The sequence below is a fragment of the Podarcis liolepis genome (genome assembly GCF_965112155.1).
Source record: "Podarcis liolepis genome assembly, chromosome: 3".
Classification (NCBI taxonomy): domain Eukaryota; kingdom Metazoa; phylum Chordata; class Lepidosauria; order Squamata; family Lacertidae; genus Podarcis; species Podarcis liolepis.
In genome coordinates this window covers 110,357,473-110,375,708 of record NC_139557.1, presented here as the reverse complement: position 1 = coordinate 110,375,708, position 18,236 = coordinate 110,357,473, and the positions used below count along the sequence as shown (strand labels likewise).

General features: G+C 41.3%; 1 protein-coding gene across 48 annotated transcripts in view; it reads left to right on the top strand.

The window, feature by feature from the left end:
- The window catches only part of NRXN1 (neurexin 1), a 1,011,196-nt gene that overhangs the window by 491,889 nt on the left and 501,071 nt on the right, over positions 1-18,236 (top strand). For all 48 annotated transcript variants that reach the window (XM_083494081.1, XM_083494078.1, XM_083494072.1 and 45 more), the window contains 2 exons: positions 15,796-15,918; positions 17,229-17,610. In XM_083494081.1, coding sequence (XP_083350207.1) covers positions 15,796-15,918; positions 17,229-17,610 — 505 coding nt within the window. The remainder of the gene's footprint in view (positions 1-15,795; positions 15,919-17,228; positions 17,611-18,236) is intronic.

The window sequence follows — 18,236 nt, the reverse complement described above, 5'->3', positions numbered from 1 at the left end:
AATTACTGTGTTGCAAAATGATGCATGTCTAAAAACTGTGTCACCAACATGTAAAGTTTGGAAAGCTCTGCTCTAGTGTCAAATGACACACCAACCTTCCCCCCCCCCAAGCCAGGGAATGATTGGCTAGACTCATTATTCTCAGGCAGGAAATAAGACATTGGTTAGGTGGCCCAGTGAGATCTTTGGACTTGTGTTGGAACTGCCCCAAGGTGATGTGGTTTTGGTTTTGTTTAGTCTTGGGGAGACAGGAAGGTATAAGCTGGAGTACAGCTTGCATTTGTGCTCTTTGAGCATTAAGTTGAACATTCAAAGAGCTTTCTCGGGTCTGTCAACACTCTTTTTCAAAGAAACAAAACCCCATCAGGTGCAGTGAAGGTTCCTGTACCTTCATTGGTGTAGATGAGCACATGTAACTTTTCTCCAAGGGTGAGAAAAGATGTCATTTGTCTTCTACAAAATTACAAAAAGTTTCAGAATGCATTTTCTGTAGGCACTTGTTTACAATAACAGGGAGATGTCCAATAATAGAATGAACAGGGTTCTTCTTCTTCCTCTGGGGATACATCAGGGGACATGTGGAACGTTGGGTCAGAGAATTATTGGATTAATTCTCTTTTTTAAAGGCCATTAATTCCATGAGAAGCTTCAACAGAAAATATGACTGCATAATGAGCATTTATGGGACCTGAAACCTAAGCAGATGCTAATTGGAAGAAAAAAGATAGATTGTATTAGTAAGAACGAGGATACATTAGGGCAAAGGTGAAATGACAAAGGACAAAATGGGTTGTTGTTTTTTACGCCTCATGCATTTTTCAAATCACCAGTAAGTGACCTTACTGCAGGTTTCTGCTACAGACCTCCAAGCCTGACCAAAGACTTGTGTGATGCCTTCCTAGAGCTGATTGCCAAACATTTAAAAAGGAGAGATATTGTAGTCATGGGAGACTTCAGTTTCTCTGATATCTGCTGCAACTGAAACTCTGCCAAGAATGTAAGGTACAACAAATTCTTCAATAGCCTCATTGACAGTTTCATTTCCCAGAAGCTGGCAGAAGCAACAAGGGGATAATCTATCTTGGACTTGGGCCTCACTAACAGGGGAGTACTGATAAATGAGGTGGAAGTACTGCAAAACTTTGAGGATGTGATCTTGTCCTCTTGGGTTTCATGGTACAGAGGCAAGGGACAGCTGAGTGCAGTCAGACAGGTACTTTGGACTTGAAAAATGCTGATGTCAAAAAGCATAAGGAACTGCTGGATGAGATCCCATGGTCAGAAATACTCAAAGAGGAGTTCAAGATGAATGAGAGTTTCCTAGAGATGAAATACTGCAGACACAAATGCAAACAATTACGAGAAAGAAAAGTGGGAGGCATCTAAATAAACCACCGTGGTTTACAGATAAGCTGAGAGCCAAGAAGGGCATGTATAAGAAATGGAATAAAAGGCAAAGTACAAAGGTATAGTACAGTGGCACCTCAGGTTAAGTACTTAATTCCTTCCAGAGGTCCGTACTTAACCTGAAACTGTTCTTAACCTGAAGCACCACTTTAGCTAATGGGGCCCCCTGCTGCCACTGCACCGCCGGATTTCTGTTCTCATCCTGAAGCAAAGTTTTTAATCTGAAGCACTATTTCTGGGTTAGCAGTCTGTAACCTGAAGCGTGTGTAACCTGAAGTGTATGTAACCCGAGGTATCACTGTATACATAAGTAGCCAACAGTTTCAGGAAGAAGGTCAGGAAGGCTAAAGTTCAGATTGAGCTCAGGCTTGTAAAACAGATTAAAGATAGCAATGATTGTTATTTCTTCTATGTTTGAAGCAAGAGGAAGAATAAGCAAGCAATATGTCCTCTGTGTGGAGAAGAAATGCTGATGGAGAAACAGAGAGAAGGCAGAACTGCTCAGCACCTATTTCACCTCTGTCTTCTCCCAAAAGGAAAGCATTGCCCAATCTAGTAATAACAGGTTAAATGATGCAGGGATCAAGATAGAAAAAGAGGTGGATAGGGAACACCTAGCTACTTTAAATGAATTCAAATCTCCAGGGCCTGATGAGCTGCACCCAAGGGTACTAAAGGAGCTTGCAGATGTAATTTCAGAGTCTATAATCACTGAGAATTCTTGGCTGATAGCTCACTGCCTCCTTTCCTTGCCCCCTTCCTTCTCTATTATTCACTTTTAATGCCTCTGTTGATCAGTCCCACCCTTCCTGGCATCCGTTCTCTTCCATTTTCTCAAGCTTCTTTTCCTACCAGCTGTTGCAAATTAACAAATGTTCCCTGGGAGGAAGTGTAAGTAAATCCAAAACTGCTATGTTTCTGTCACTGCCCCCTTCTGTTTTCTGCCGATGGACTTTACTGCCATCATATGCCTTCAAGGCTGCTGTCTGCAGGGATTGGCTGTACAACCTACTTTCCCCTGGGGAACTCAGGTCCAGAGCCAGCCCAACCACATCAGACATAGTTTGGAGAGACAAAGCCTTGTGGGCCAAATTGGGAGTCTTGCTGGTTTCGCCATGGGCTGGAGATTCCCCACCCCTGCTCTGTACCATCCATAGTAGTTTGTCTGGTCATCATTTCAATTACATAGAGTTTGGGTGTTCCTTGTGTATTGGTTTGCCGAATCAGAAACACTGTGTGTTCTGGAGAATCCACATGCTTTCTTGGGAGAAAGAGAGAGTCATGACTTATAAGGTGTCTTATATACTATATACCGGTTAAACTTTGCAAACAAGGTTTAAACCAAGTAGATTCCCTGAATGAGCAGTTGATATCTCCTTTGGAAATTCTATGCATGATTGTGCCTACTATTCCATCCATTTAATCTGTGGCAGTTAGCATGAATGCAATAAGACATTCTCTTTCCTAGCTGCTACTTTGCTCTCAGAGTATAGTGGTACCTCGGGTTAAGTACTTAATTCGTTCCAGAGGTACGTTCTTAACTTGAAACTGTTCTTAACCTGAAGCACCACTTTAGCTAATGGGACCTCCTGCTGCTGCCGTGCCGCTAGAGCATGATTTCTGTTCTCATCTTGAAGCAAAGTTCTTAACCTGAGGTAATATTTCTGGGTTAGCGGACTCTGTAACCTGAAGTGTATGTAACCTGAAGTGTATGTAACCCGAGGTATCACTGTACAGGCTTTTCCCCAATTTTTTTTATTAGTTTTCCACAAAAATTTTAAACACACAAACAAATAAACAAACATAAATCCTAACCTTATTGTAACTAATCTTAAGATTGTTACGCGACTTCCTCATATCCCCTTGGTTGAATTTCAGTGTATATCATTTTAACGGTTTTCCAAAACCAATATTCTCATAAAGTTAACTTAGAGAGCCAGTGTGGTATAGTGGTTAAGAGCGGTAGTCACGTAATCTGGGAAACCGGGTTCGTGTCTCCGCTCCTCCACATGCAGCTGCTGGGTGACCTTGGGCCAGTCACACTTCTCTGAAGTCTCTCAGCCCCACTCACCTCACAGAGTGTTTGTTGTGGGGGAGGAAGGGAAAGGAGAATGTTAGCCGCTTTGAGACTCCTGAAGGGGAGTGAAAGGCGGGATATCAAATCCAAACTCTTCTCTTCTTCTTCTTCTTCTTCTAGTCACTTAACATCTTTCTAACTTTCCCATTTGGCATTTCAACATATTAATTTATCACATTGCATATTTAAATCCTAGGCCTATCTAGTATTTGCAAGCTTTTTCAGTTAAGTTATCTTAACATATTTAGCTAAGTAGTCTTTACATTTTTTCCCATTCTTCCTGGTACTCCTCCTCCTTCTGGTCGCGGACTCTTCCGGTCAGGTCGGCTAGCTCCGAGAAATCCAATATCTTCATCTGCCAATCTTCCACTGTTGGTACTTCTTGTATTTTCAGAGTATAGGCTTTTTAGGGGTTGACTTTAATTAGTTCTTTTGGGTTTTTTTTTTTTTCGTGGAATATATTTCCATATAGAAATAAATATGCATTAGTCATGCACAGCGGAAAAAAGTTCATTGTTGTCATCAACAGTTTGTTATATGTGAATTCATTCCTCACTTCATGAATTTTTCCTAGATAAAAAGATCCCAGCGGGCACTTAGTTCCTGTGCTCTTTAAGCTGTTACTCTCCATTATCATTATGAAAATAAGATCAGTAGCTCAATTGGAAATATGTTTGCTGAAGAGGTAATGGCATTAAAAAGCTTGCTGGAACTGTGTGTCGCCACCAACAACAAAAAAATCTTCTATTAAATGACTTTTTGGTGTCTAGTATGTTTTACATTTGTGCCTATTAAAATGCATGAAATATCTCTTCTTATCTCCATTAGGCATTCAGCAGCTTATTACTGAGACCTTGTAAACTGTTTCCTTAATATCTGGTACTTCACAATGAGTGTAACAAATCACGCTTGACAAGATAGTTAGAATTGCCATCTAGGCACGGCTCCCATTGCAAGCTGGGCACAGAATGCTGTCCATTTAATTTTTCAGCATTTTTGAAGGCCTTCTTGAAAGCCTTCAGAAGACTATTTCCTTCTTAATGTACTGATTTAGATGCACCTAGGAATGGTGGTTCTGCTAGTCTTGCTTTCTCTCAGCTTCTCACTTTTCCAATCTTAAATTCAGCTTGTCACAAATTTCCAAAGCAGCTGAGGAAGGGGAAAGTTCTCATAAAAACATTCTCAGCATTTTACTTCACATTTATTCTAATACAAACATTTCTGAAAGCAATTTCCCCGTAATACAATGCATTTTATATTTATAAAACAAAGCATGTTCCTTTAGGAGAAAGGGTGGGATAAAAGTGCAACAGCAATAATTGAACAATAATTTATTGAAGCAGGATTCACCAGTCTTTCCACTAATACGTGAATTTTGATGGCTTGCTGCATTTTGATTTGGCAAATGTGAATTGTGTAGGTTTACATTAACATGTGGAGTGAACTAGATTTTCTCCCCTGTTGTCTGTTGCACCCACAGTAGGAGGTTGATACATTTTCATGGGATTCGTATAACAGCAAATCAAGCTCTGTGCAAGACAGAGAAATTGTTTGTGTCCTGAAATGGGTATAAATAATGTGATAATAATTCAAAAAACAAGCCTTGGTTTTTTTGAACAGATAACCTACATTTGAGACATTGGTTGATATATCAGGGTGGCTGGACAGTGACCCACATTGCAAAGTATTGTGTCTTTGGAATTTCCAACGTCATTTTCAGCTCTCGATGGAATAAAATACAAGATGAAGACTTCAGCTTAGAGTCACTGACACATACAAAAAAATATGCTTAACCGCAGTACTTACCTGACTACCTTCATAACTTTACTACTAAGTAAGGGTATTTCCTGTTTTAAAATGTATTAATCTTCCTGTCAGCAGTATTTCAAATGAGAAAGGCATGATACAAATGTAAGAAATTTGAAGCCATTTCTGTCTAAAATGTGAGCAATAACATTATTTCAATTTCTACATTCATTTCAAAAATCAGGTAAGTTTTTATAACTCACCTTCTACATATATTTGCTGGTATTTGCTCCTTGGAGATCACAAAACTAGAGAAGAGGAAGATTATGTCTGAGCAATAACTTAAAAGAAAAGGATGGAAATAATGTAGAAATATTATTCACTTAGTGTCGCCTTACCTTATAGCAGGGGTAGTAAATATAGCAACTACAGCTCCTATCAGCCCCAAGGAACTTGACCAGTGGTCAAGGGTGATGGGTGTTGGAGTCCAACAATATCTGGCAAACACCTTGTTCACAATGCTGTTACTAAAAACAAGGCAAGAAAGTCACAACCAAAAACATCAATCCTGGCATCAGATTCCGCTCAAATAACTAGGGGTGCTTCCAGACTGTCACTCTTTTGTGGGGATGATGCGTACACTTTATGAAATAAATAAAACAAATTGCAAATGCTAGAAAATTTAGGTTGCACAATTAAAGTCACTTTGGTGCTCTTGCGCAACAAATGTGTTTCCCTTCCATTTTTATTTATTTTTTAATCCTCAAGCTTTTTGCAGGAAGGGAAGTGATTGGAGACTGCAGTGGAAAAGGTGGGATGGCAGTTGTTTCATCCAATGTCATATATGCCCACCCCAACCAAATTAGAACGAATGCTCAGTAAACAGCTGCTGTTGTGTAATTCGTCCACAAACCTTGGGTGCCATCACCAAGAGGGCTCTCCCCTACATTGTCATATAGTGGGCTCCAGCTAAAAATGATGCAATCAATAGAACCTACCTGGTAAATCCTAAAAAAAAATGGGCAGGTCTGTATAGCAAAAGGTGTACCTTGGCTCCAAGTTCGATTGGACATAAATACAAGGACCTTGAAGCAGACTTGGTAGCATATAGACAGCCAGGGCTTGTCCCCTGCCCCATCCAAATTGCTGTTACAACTGGATAATCCATATGAAGCTCTTGGAAAATTTAGAGTGTTATACAAACATTAAGTATTAAGTATCTCTCAGAATTTCCAAGTGGTCAATGATGATTATATTATTTAAAAAAAAAAAAAAAAACTTCTGATCAGGCCTTAGAATGAAACTGCTAATGCGAGAAAGTTGTGAGATGTAAGTGTGGAACCAGTAGATAAAACTGAATAAATAGCAACAACAACAATACTATTGTTATCATTGCAAATATTGCAAAGCCACTGCGTGACCAGGCACGACAGCCCCAGCCCCCAGGAATCATAAGAAAGGAATAAAGACTCTGACAATATTATGGAATTAAAATTAGGCCACAACTTTATTAAACATCCGAATGTAAGAAGACCTTGGCTTAGGCCTTGGGTGTGTATCCCTCCTAGCCCCCAGCCGGGGGAACTGGGGCACATCAGGGTAAATGGGATATGGGGGTGCACTGCGAGACATAAGTGTAGCAGGCAGCCCAGCCCATATCCCCGAACGCAGGGTAGTTCACTGATGACCTTTCAGTGTATGGCCGGTGACACCACTTTTAAGAGGGGACCTTGGAATCACCGCCACAGGGGGGTGACTCACCACTTCACGCTCCCCCCCCCCCCCATTATAGGGATGAAAAGATTAAGGATTCCACCCAAGGCCATAACCGCCAAAGTTGTGACAAATTGCTACGGGGAAGACAAAACCTGTCAATGCAGGAAAATTTCTTCTCCATCCTTCAACAGCAACCAGTCAAAGACCGTAGCAGTGCCCACTAAACAGGAAGAAAAAAATTAACCTGCAAACAAGAAAACATTAAACAAAGGGAGGGTGAATCTCCAGAGCCGACTGCCTGGCTATTGTCGGCTCCACCCCTTATTTATAAATGGGGCTGGTTCCGCCTCCCAGCAAGAAACTTGATTACTGAGGCTGGGAGTGAACCTCCAAATAATAACACTGAGAGGCAAGCCAGCCCTCTCCCTACTAGAAAGTTCTCTGGGAACTGTAGCGCCACACACGATCTCGCAAAGGGCACCCACATTATAAAGTATGAATGCTCATTCCATTTTTTGCAGCTGTCCCTGCTTTCCTGATGTAGTAGAAAATCAAAGAGAAAAACAGTTTGCCAATCCTGATTTTTTTTTCTTTTTTAAAACAAAACAAATACCCTTGCGCATTTTAAGTTTCACAATTTGAACTCACATAAATCATAGCACCATTGTGGCTATGGGAATAAGATGAATTTGGAAGGTGCTGCCATGGTACCCACCCATGAGGCAAAGTGAGGGGACTTGGGATCCACGGGGAAGCAGATCTGGCCTCCGATGAATGCACTGCCTGTTGTTGTTGCTGCTGTTGCCACCATGGTGGCAGAAACAACTTCAGCATACACCTTGGAGACCAGCTCTGCTGCTTCCTTGACAGTCCACCCCCAGGGCCACTGCTACAGCTGCCTCTTGGTGAACAGGAGATGCTTCTGGGCTCCTCCTACTCCTAGGAAGAAAATGGTGAGGGTATCCTGGACTTTGCACCTGCCTGGCATTATTCAGACTGGGTTCCTTCTCCCCCACCCACAACGGCCTTTGATTCCCACTTCAACCATTGGGTGAGGTTGATTTGACACACACCCCATTCCCTATGTAGCAGTTGGTCCCTTACCTTTCCCGCCCTGACCTGGCCACAGTGATCCATGCGATGGTCACTCCAGGCTTGACTACTGTAATTTGCTCTATGCGGGGCTGCCCTTGAATCTGTCCCAGAACCTCCAGCGGGTGCAGAATGCTGCAGCGAGGCTCCTCACGGGGTCTCTGCCATGGGAGCATATTCACTCAGTCCTTTACCAGTTGCACTGGCTCCCAGTGGAGTATAGGGTCAGTTTCAAGGTGCTGGTCTTGACATTTAAATCCCTTTGTGGCTTAGGGCCCTTGTATTTATGGGACCGTCTCTCCTGGTATGCCCCACAAAGGACCTTAAGGTCCATGAATAATCATAGTTTAGAGGTCCCGGGCCCTAAGGAAGTCAGATTATCCCCCACCAGGGCCAGGGCCTTCTCAGTGATGGCCCCGACCTGGTGGAATGCTCTGTCCTATGTAACCAGGGCCCTGCAGGATTTAACTTCCTTCCGCAGGGCCTGTAAGACAGAGCTATTCTGCCTGGCTTTCAGTTTGAACTTAGCCTGATCCTTTATTCCCCTTCCTTTCTTCCTTCCTTCCTTCCTTCCTTCCCTCCCCCTCCCCTTTTTATGAAGATTACCCACTCTGGGACCCCACAGCTAATTCTCTTCTGGTCTCCTCGCTGGCCCAAATAGGACTAATTTAGCCAGCTAGCCCTGGTGATCATCTAATGTTTATTGGATGGATTTCCCCCTTAAATTGACTTTTGAGTTCTGAATTTATTATTATTCATGTTTTATACGGTATTTTATGCTGTTTTTTGTTGCATCAATTAAGTGTTTTAAATTTGTTGTTAGCCACCCTGAGCCCAGTTTTCTGAACCGGGAAGGGCGGGGTATAAATAAAAAATTATTATTATTATTATTACTATTACTACTACTACTACTACTACTACTATTATTATTATTATTATCATCATCATCATCATCATCCCCTCCTTGTTCCTGATGTAGATCTTCACTCCCCCTTCTCCCCTGGTGGGGGTGGGAGGCACCATTGTGTGGTTCACCTTGGTGCCAAAATGTATTGGACTCCCCCTGATGACGCTAAACAAATTTGCTTGGAAATAAGCAGTGTTTTGTTGTAGAGAACGATACTTACCCAGTTGGACACCTTGGACTACGATATGTTTAAGAAGAAGAAGAAAGAACGAGAGGGTGCTGTGGTGGCTGGCATCAGGCTGTATAGGCCATGGCATGCCCATGCAGACCTATTTGCCACCAACACATCCTCTGCCAGCTGTCTAGATGGACATCTGGTGTGGGTACCTGGGCTTCAAGGCCCTCTGCTCTTTCTTTGATGTCCAGCCCTAGCTGCCATTAGCTCCACAGGTCAGTGCTGCGAACAGGATGGGTCACTTCTCTTTCAGTCCCCATGGGTTCAGACACAAAAGTTTATGTGTTGACCACCCCAAACCTACTCCCACTGAACTCAGCGGGACAACTGCATTTCTCAGCAAAAGATCAGAGGTGCAAAAGATGGTTTAAAATCGTAAAGAGTTAAAAACACACAAAACATCTCAGGCTTAGGAATAGCCATATGGCTGTTGCAGATTCAGACTCCTGGGAAAATCAGCATCCTTTTTTCTAAATTCCGTGTGCTTGTGCAAGAAGCTGCATTAAGAATGAAATGAGAGTTTGTTTGTTTGTTTTTAATTATGGGCAGTAACGAGTGATTGCAAAGCTCTAAATGTCTTCTCTTGATAACTCTGGGTAGGCAAATTGCTGTAATCCTATCTTTGTTTTTTGATTTGCAAAAACAGAAATGAAACCCACCCTCTCACAAAACAAAGGGTTTGAAATCATTCCAAATCAGAAGCTGAAAAAGATCAGTTGCTTATTTTCTATCCTATTAGCTGCCACTTGGAATGAAGGCACCTGCAAATTAAAGGGAGTTTATTTACCTCATCATAAACTCACAGTCCAAATTTCTTCCTTTCTGAATTACATAATTTTCCCCAATCTGCTTGTTCTTAATATACAGTGATGAAATGTTACTAAAAGGAAATTTTTAGAATGCTTTGCTAGTTTCTCCCCCCTTCATGTTCCTATCTTCTTAACTTTTAAGTGTGTTGATCAGTCTGGATGAACAGTGTTAATAATATTCATATGCTTTTTTCAGCCCAAGTTGGAATGATGGTGGTATGACATAAATTGACACAGTCAAAACATTATGGTTGGTAACCATGATTCTGAGTTTATATATGCAGGGCCAGCTTGAGCATAAAGATTTTTGCGCTGCATATTTTGCAAATGTGAGGATAGCCAAATGTATTATTTTGTAAACATGTCTGAAGCCATTTTTTTTTATGAGATACCCCCCCCCCCAAAAAAAAAAATGCAGATTGGAAAGGGACATTCTTACATTTTTTAAAAAATGTATTCAAGTCTTCACATGCACCCGTGGATTTGTTTGTATAGATTTGTCATGTGGGAAGCTACATATAGTTCCTTGAAATATATTAGTGATACACTGATACCAGAGACAGTGGATAGAAAATTATCCCATCTTCTCAGTTTTAGCCATCTTCACCACCTTTTCATCAAGGCTGGTCCAGTCTTGCTCTTATTTCTGCATTTTTGAGCTCTTCCAGAATCCCTGGCCTATGAATTGACCTACACATCCAGAAATCTTGCATGAGAACAGTTCTTCCTCATCCCTTCACAATAAAAAGAAGGGGTTGCTTATGTCTTTCCTCCTGAATCTAGAACCTTTGCTTCTATAAAACTAACTGTATTCTAAGTTAGAGGAATATTTGGTGCACGATTTCTCTGAACATAGAATCAGAGGATTCAAAGTCTACACTGTAACTTACAGTAGATAATAGCACATAAGGAAGTGATTTATAAAGAGTCGGTCTAGAGAACGTTCCACCTCAGCATTATCAAATCCTCCAGGTGTTTTTCCCTATCTTGCAACTTAACTAAAGATTATGTTTCCAAGTAGTTCCAGCTTCAAAAAACTGTGCTCTTCTACAGAGCACCAAATGCCACATTTATAAGTGGTTCACATCGAGTTGTCAGTGGCATAGTTAAGGTTTGGATGAAACCAAGAAGATGTGACCCAGGAAATCACTGTGACTGTGAAGGGTTTTGAAGCCTTCACTGGTTATGAGAAGAGCTTGTATCATGGCAGCTTTTGCAACTTCAGGTGTGTGTGTGTGTGTGTGTGTGTGTGTGTGTGTGTGATTGTTGAACAAAGACCACATGTGTGTGTGTGTGTGTGTGTGTGTGTGTGTTTTCCTTTTATTAAGAAGTTTGGCATTAATACAGTAAAATAATTAATATGATTCAACATCGTTTTGTTTTCCATCATTCCAGTATATGACAAAAATTATCCAAATGCCAACCTCCTCATTTCCTGATTGTCTACTTTCCCCATCTCATACAAAAATATTCTAGTTTTGTCACTAGTACTTCATCCACACACAACAGAGAGAGAGAGAGAGAGAGGGAGAGAGAGAGAGAGAGCTCAAATTGATGTTTTGGAATATATTTAATGTGAGAGGGAATGTGAAAAGCAACCTGGAAGTGGCCCACATCAAGTTGTCAATGGCATAGTTAAGTTTTGGATGAAGTCAAGAAGATGTGACTCAGGAAATCACTGTGACTTAGGCTGTGTACACGCTAGACCTTTAAAGCACATTGGAACACATTCCTTCTCACAAAGAATTCTGGGCCCTGTAGTTTGCCCATCACCGAATTACCACTCCCAGCAACACTTATCAAACTGCAGTGCCCAGAATTCTTAAGGGGAAGATGAAAGGTATAGTGTAGGGGTAACCAATGTGTTGACACTGCTGGATTATGACTCGCATGAGCCCCTGCTCTCGTGGTTAGTGGTCAGGGATGGTGGGAGGTGTAGTCCATCAACATTTGGATTGCACCACATTTACTACCTTAGTATAGTGTGTACAGAACTTTACTGAATGGGAATACAGTGGTACCTCAGGTTAAGTGCTTAATTCATTCCGGAGGTCCGTTCTTAACCTGAAACTGCTCTTAACCTGAAGCACCACTTTAGGTAATGGGGTCTCCTGCTGCTGCCGCACCGCCGGAGCACGATTTCTGTTCTCATCCTGAAGCAAAGTTCTTAACCTGAGGTACTATTTCTGGGTTAGCGGAGTCTGTAACCTGAAGCATATGTAACCCGAGGTACCACTGTAACTGGCCTATGATGCTTAAATTAACCTGTTATCCCCAGGAGCAGCAGGGAGAACGCTGTCTCGTAGCCAGTCTTGTACAGCTGGTGTTCTGATCTGGCTCCATCTTGACCTTTTTCTCAGGCAGCAAATCATCTTGGGCTAGTTCTGGAATTACTGTTTGCAACAGAGTGCTTCAGAACCAACACTGTAGTATACAGCAGTCACTTTGGATGCAATATGTCCTAATGTGCCAAATATTCATTCTTTTTATAATATCGGAAGGGCCTAGTGGTACTCAGAAGGAGCTGTCACACTGCAGGATCTGCTGGTGCTGTCTGTAACTATTTAGGAAGTAAACCTTTCTGCCTTGGGAGGATGGGAGCTCAGAAGCATGATTAGGGCAGGCAGCCCACTCCAAATGGACCCTGCTGCAATCCTGATTCTGCTCACAGGAATAGAGCAGGGACATTTACCTATGTGGGCACCGCTGCCCAATTTATTGTATTCTCAATGTCCAATTTATTGTAGTCTTAATGGAAAAGGTTTCATTAAGTTTTAAAACCAGCTTTAAAACCAGGGCCCTAATGGAGAAACAGGTATTGGGGGAGGGGGGCAAAGTCATTTGAAAGGAGTTCAATTTGTAAAAAGGAATGAATGAATTAATGAATATCAGAGAGATAAACACAAATGACATTTAGAAATTATACAATATTCCTGCAAGGCCTGGCAATTATGTGCCAATGAATACATAAGAAATACAAATAAATGAAAACGAACAGGTGCGAAATTCCTTGTTTGACAGGGCGAGCGTAGGTTTTTTCTTGTATACTTATTTTATCTCGCTCATTAGTCACAAAAGTGTACATTACCAGACAACTACTGTAAAATTAAATGAGCAAATCATTACCGCAGAGGCATCCTTTTAAGGAATCCAAGAAGGATAAGTCCACAATTTTAACAGGTTTCACTGCTTGATGCTTTTTTTGCTGTGGCTAAAGAGAGTGTGTCACTGGACAAATTTTCACTAAGGTTAAAAAAAAATGCAGTTAATATATGCAAGAGCCAGCTCCACCATTGGGCAGGGTGAAGAGCATTTGAGTATTGTGAAAGGGGAGTGAAGTGTTAGTTACGTGAATTTCTGTCTCAGTACATTTCTGCTTCCTGAGATGGTACCAAGATACCTTGGGTACTATGCACCTTGGGAGAGCAGAAGAAATCTCTTCTGCTCCATCTCAGGAAGCAAAATGTCTTAGGCCAGCCCTGGTGTAAGATGAATGTGCACAAACACTTGTGAACATGCACATTCACATACATAGCACGTGCAAATAGTGTGAGAAGAAAATTTCATACATCTTGGAGAGGGCATGCACACTGACATGAAGGTTTATTTTTTTAAAAAAAAATGCATTGCATTGTCAATATACATAATCTCCATGTTCATGTTTGTTTGTTTTTCCTTCGTAAAAAAAATGATTGATTCATTAAAGGTCAGAATATATGAAAAATGTTAAAGTTGAAAGTTGAGTCTTAAGTCAGCTCATATTTATCCTCCTGAAGGAGCCTAGGACTTCTTAGTGGTCTCTGACACACAGCCAATATCTCCCTTTAAGCACAAAGAAAAGGTTAAACTGAATTAGAATAAAGAAGCTTATTTCTGAAATATGCTAAAACAAAGATAGTGATAGAAGACTCACATTTTCATGAATTCAACAGCACCCTTATAAATGCAGAGCCAACATTGTTACTGCAATTCCATAGGGGCACTGAAAGCTAGCAAGCTTCATATTAATTCCCAACTCAATCATTCCTAGCGTCTTTCAGCATTGTGTCTGTTTAGAAATGATGGCCCCAGTACAACTGAGGTCACAAGCAACTAAGTGCTTATCTGCATTAACACACACACACACAGAGAGAGAGAGAGAGAGAGAGAGAGAGAGAGAGAGAGAGTGTCTCCTCTGGGCATTTCAATGTGCCTGGGATGAGCATTGCATATGCAGATGTGCCCCTAGATGTTTGTGTTGGTTTTTTTGTGTTTGTTTGTTTTTTGCATCCTCTCCAGCTGTGTGAACAGAAGCCTGCCTTTTTCACATTGTTCTGTCTTGTTGGACAGCAGTTTTGAACGAGAAGGATCTATGCAACTCGGTCGATGGATAAACAGGATGCTGCACTCAACATTTGGGGTTCCCAACTAATTGCATGTACACCAGGATCAATTTTTGAAAGTGTTTTTGTAACTCTTGAAGTTGTTCATTGGATTTCTTTCCAAACACTAGTGAAGTTAAGGGCAGACAGACATGAATTCTCACCAGGGTATGCACTGGAGTCAGATTGTCTCAGCTGTCAAACAGTCAATTGTTCTCTGCAGTTGTAGTGACTCAGTGCGATTGATTTGCAGATACGGTACATGGTTTGGATAGCACAGTGTTGTCTGTAGCCAGGTCTTCAACAAACCCGCCATAAATGCTTCTTCCTGATCTAGGGTCTTTGACTTCAGGCCTGTTCTCACACTGACGTGTGTTAAGAGGGTGGGGAGAAAATAGCAACCCTACCGCCCCTCCCCCTCCATGGCACTTCCCCCCCCCCCTTCCATAAAGTGATAGCAAAGGCCACTCCTTAACATTCACCGCTGTTGCTTGATGGTACGCAAGAAGGAGAAGACAGAGAGGACAGCCCAGCTTGCTGTTCATGCCATCACACTTGCTGTGTCCCTAGCTTCCAGGTGCCGTTCCACATCTCAAGGCAGCAAGGAACTGTTAACTGAGAATAGATTTTGTCACGTTGAAGAGTTTTAAATGTTCATAAATATTAATAAAAATATATTCATTCTGATGACACAAGATTAGACTGTGATGAAGGTGCCCTTTCAGATCAACTGATTATATAAACACACCACTCACTCTTTTTTGTGCCTTATATTCTTTGTGTGGGTTTTATTATGGCTAGGGGCTTCAACGACTGGAAGCAGCCTGTGCTACTCTGGACTTCTGAGAGGTCCTCCCTAGCACTTTGACTTATAAAAAAATGTCCAAGTTATGTTGTTCCAAAGTCTTCCATGATCCTTTCAGTTTAGAGAATCTGGCTGCATTTTATTGAAACTCCTGCCACATACATACAGTTGTATTAACCACATTTATTAACACAACAAAGCATATGCAACATGAGCCAGGAGGCAACTTTCAAAACACTGAAAGAAGTTATCGCACATCTACAGCCTAAGATTCAGGTTATCATTCTTTTAGCACCTTTACTGAAAAGCTGCAGCTTATATTAACTTTTGATACTGGTATCCACCATCTCTGTATTGACTGTGCCCATTTATGAAAACCCAGTTGGCCAACTTTGCCATTTTGAAAATATAGCCCACAAGTGTTGCAAGATGACATGTCTGTTGTTTGAAGTCTGCAGAGCCTTTGACACTCTTCCAGCTTGTCTTTGGAATATGTTTTATAAAATGTTTGCTCCAGCCAGTTTCTCTCTTTCTCTTCTCTTTCTCTTTGTTTCTCTCTCTCTCTCTTTCTTTCTCTCTGTGAGGTTCACATGTTGACTAATTTAAAGATTCCATAATAACTGTTTGGCATACCCTACAGGCAAAGGTCCAGAAACCCTTTTTGCTGGCTATAACCTCAATGACAATGAATGGCACACAGTACGTGTAGTTCGAAGAGGAAAAAGTTTAAAGTTAATGGTGGATGATCAACAAGCCATGACAGGTAATAATGAATAATGGTTGCTTATTTATCAGATATCTCCATTCAGTACAGATTTGGCGATGCTGGCTGTGACCCAGATTGTCTCATTTGCCTACCTGACACAACGATCAGAAGAGTCTTCGTCTGCTTCTGGTTGAACTGCACTGATCTAACAGGCCAGTGGCTTCCATGCCTTCTAATTCTGAGGATCACTGCTTATTGCTCTGATCCTAAAGAGGGCTATGGTTAAAGGAGGAAGGAGGGGTGACCAGCAAGATGATAGATGATGGATAGATAGATAGAGAGATGGATGGATAGATAGATAGATAGATAGATAGGTAGGTAGGTAGATAAATATAGATAGATGATAGATGATAGATAGATAGATAGATAGATAGATAGATGATAGACAGACAGATAGATAGATAAATAGATAAATAGATAGAGATAGATAGATGATAGATGATAGATAGATGATAGATAGATGATAGATAGATAGATAGATAGATAGATGATAGATGATAGATGATAGATGATAGATGATAGATGATAGATGATGATAGATGATAGATGATAGATAGATAGATAGATAGATAGATAGATAGATATAGATAGATAGATATAGATAGATATTGATCAACAGACAAAGAGATAGTGGAGGTGGGAATATCTGCAAACAAGAATTTTGAGGAGGGGGTTTGCTTTGTAAACATAACATCAGCAACTATCAAGAAAGTCAATATTACATAAACTACTTTCAGAGAGGCCAAGGATTTGATCCATGGATTCTCATGTGTTGAAGGTGGTCTCAGTTATGTTGCAGTACAGGTAATGAAGCTACTCCGCACAGTGTTGGAGTCACCATGGTAGTCCCCCTGTGCATTGCTCCGACCTTTTGGGTCAGCTTCTGCACCCACACTTTGTGACACCATATCTACAAACATTGTTCATCTCAGTGGGTTTTATCCAACAAAGTTGTCCAATTAGCACAAGGACGTCTGCCCCAGGAGCACAAATCTGCCCCAGAGTGTTGGGGTAACCACCAAAACAGATTGGGGCATGCAGGGAAGGGAGTGAAAAAGGATTCCCCATTACTTAGGTAGAAGCCTCTGTACTCAAGGGGTGATCTCATTGAATACCACCCAATGTCTTGCTTTTGAATGCTCAGGCTGAATGTTCAACAAAGCTCAATCCCTTTCGGTGTGAACCATGGGAAGCTATCTTTTGGTTGGCTCATGCTCATTGCCTGAGACCCTGGGAACTGAGCATCAACTCAATGCTGACTTTTCTGTTTCTGACACTAACTTCTCAAAATTCATTTTCATTTAAAGGTCAGATGGCTGGCGATCACACAAGACTCGAATTCCATAACATAGAGACGGGGATCATAACAGAGCGCCGCTACTTGTCCTCAGTCCCCTCCAACTTCATTGGCCACCTGCAAAGCCTCACCTTTAATGGCATGGCGTACATTGACTTGTGTAAAAACGGGGACATTGATTACTGTGAGCTCAATGCCCGCTTTGGCTTCAGGAACATCATCGCAGACCCGGTCACCTTTAAGACAAAAGCCAGCTATGTTGCCCTGGCCACATTGCAAGCTTATACCTCTATGCACCTGTTTTTCCAGTTCAAAACAACGTCGTTGGATGGGTTAATACTCTACAACAGCGGAGATGGAAATGACTTTATCGTGGTTGAGTTAGTGAAAGGGTGCGTACAAAACTCCCAACACAACAATACAGATTATATTAAGCATGAAAGCTGAATGGAGCGTCTAGATTCAGGGGGCAGGGTGTTAGACTAGACTGACCTCTGGGTCTGATCAAGCAAATTGACTGCTCTTATTTCCCTTAAAATCAGACAGCTATTACTGTTGTTGTTGTTGTTGTTGTTGTTGTTGTTGTTGCACTCTTTACCCTTACAACAACAGCAATAAAAACAATAAAAAAAATTTATACCCCACCCATCTGGCTGGGTTGTTAAAAACAGTTAAAAACAGCTTATAATCACAGAAAGAAGGTGGTCATGAAAATACACATCTCAAGTGTCAAAAGCCAAGTGAGTTGTGCTTGACACTTGCAAAAACCCACAATAGATGGGTGTCAGCACCCAACTAATGCCTTGCCTACTTTACAAACTCAGGCTTCTTCATGGCAGATTGTATATATTTTGAAAGAGGGCTATAGAGTTTCTTATACCTCTCTCCCAACATTTCCCCTCTCTCAACAGATCCCCTATAAATTCCCCATTCTCATCTTAATATCTCTTGCTCAAAACAAGGCCCAAGATTGGTGGATGAGGACATATTTGTCTGCATGAACAAAACAACATTGCTC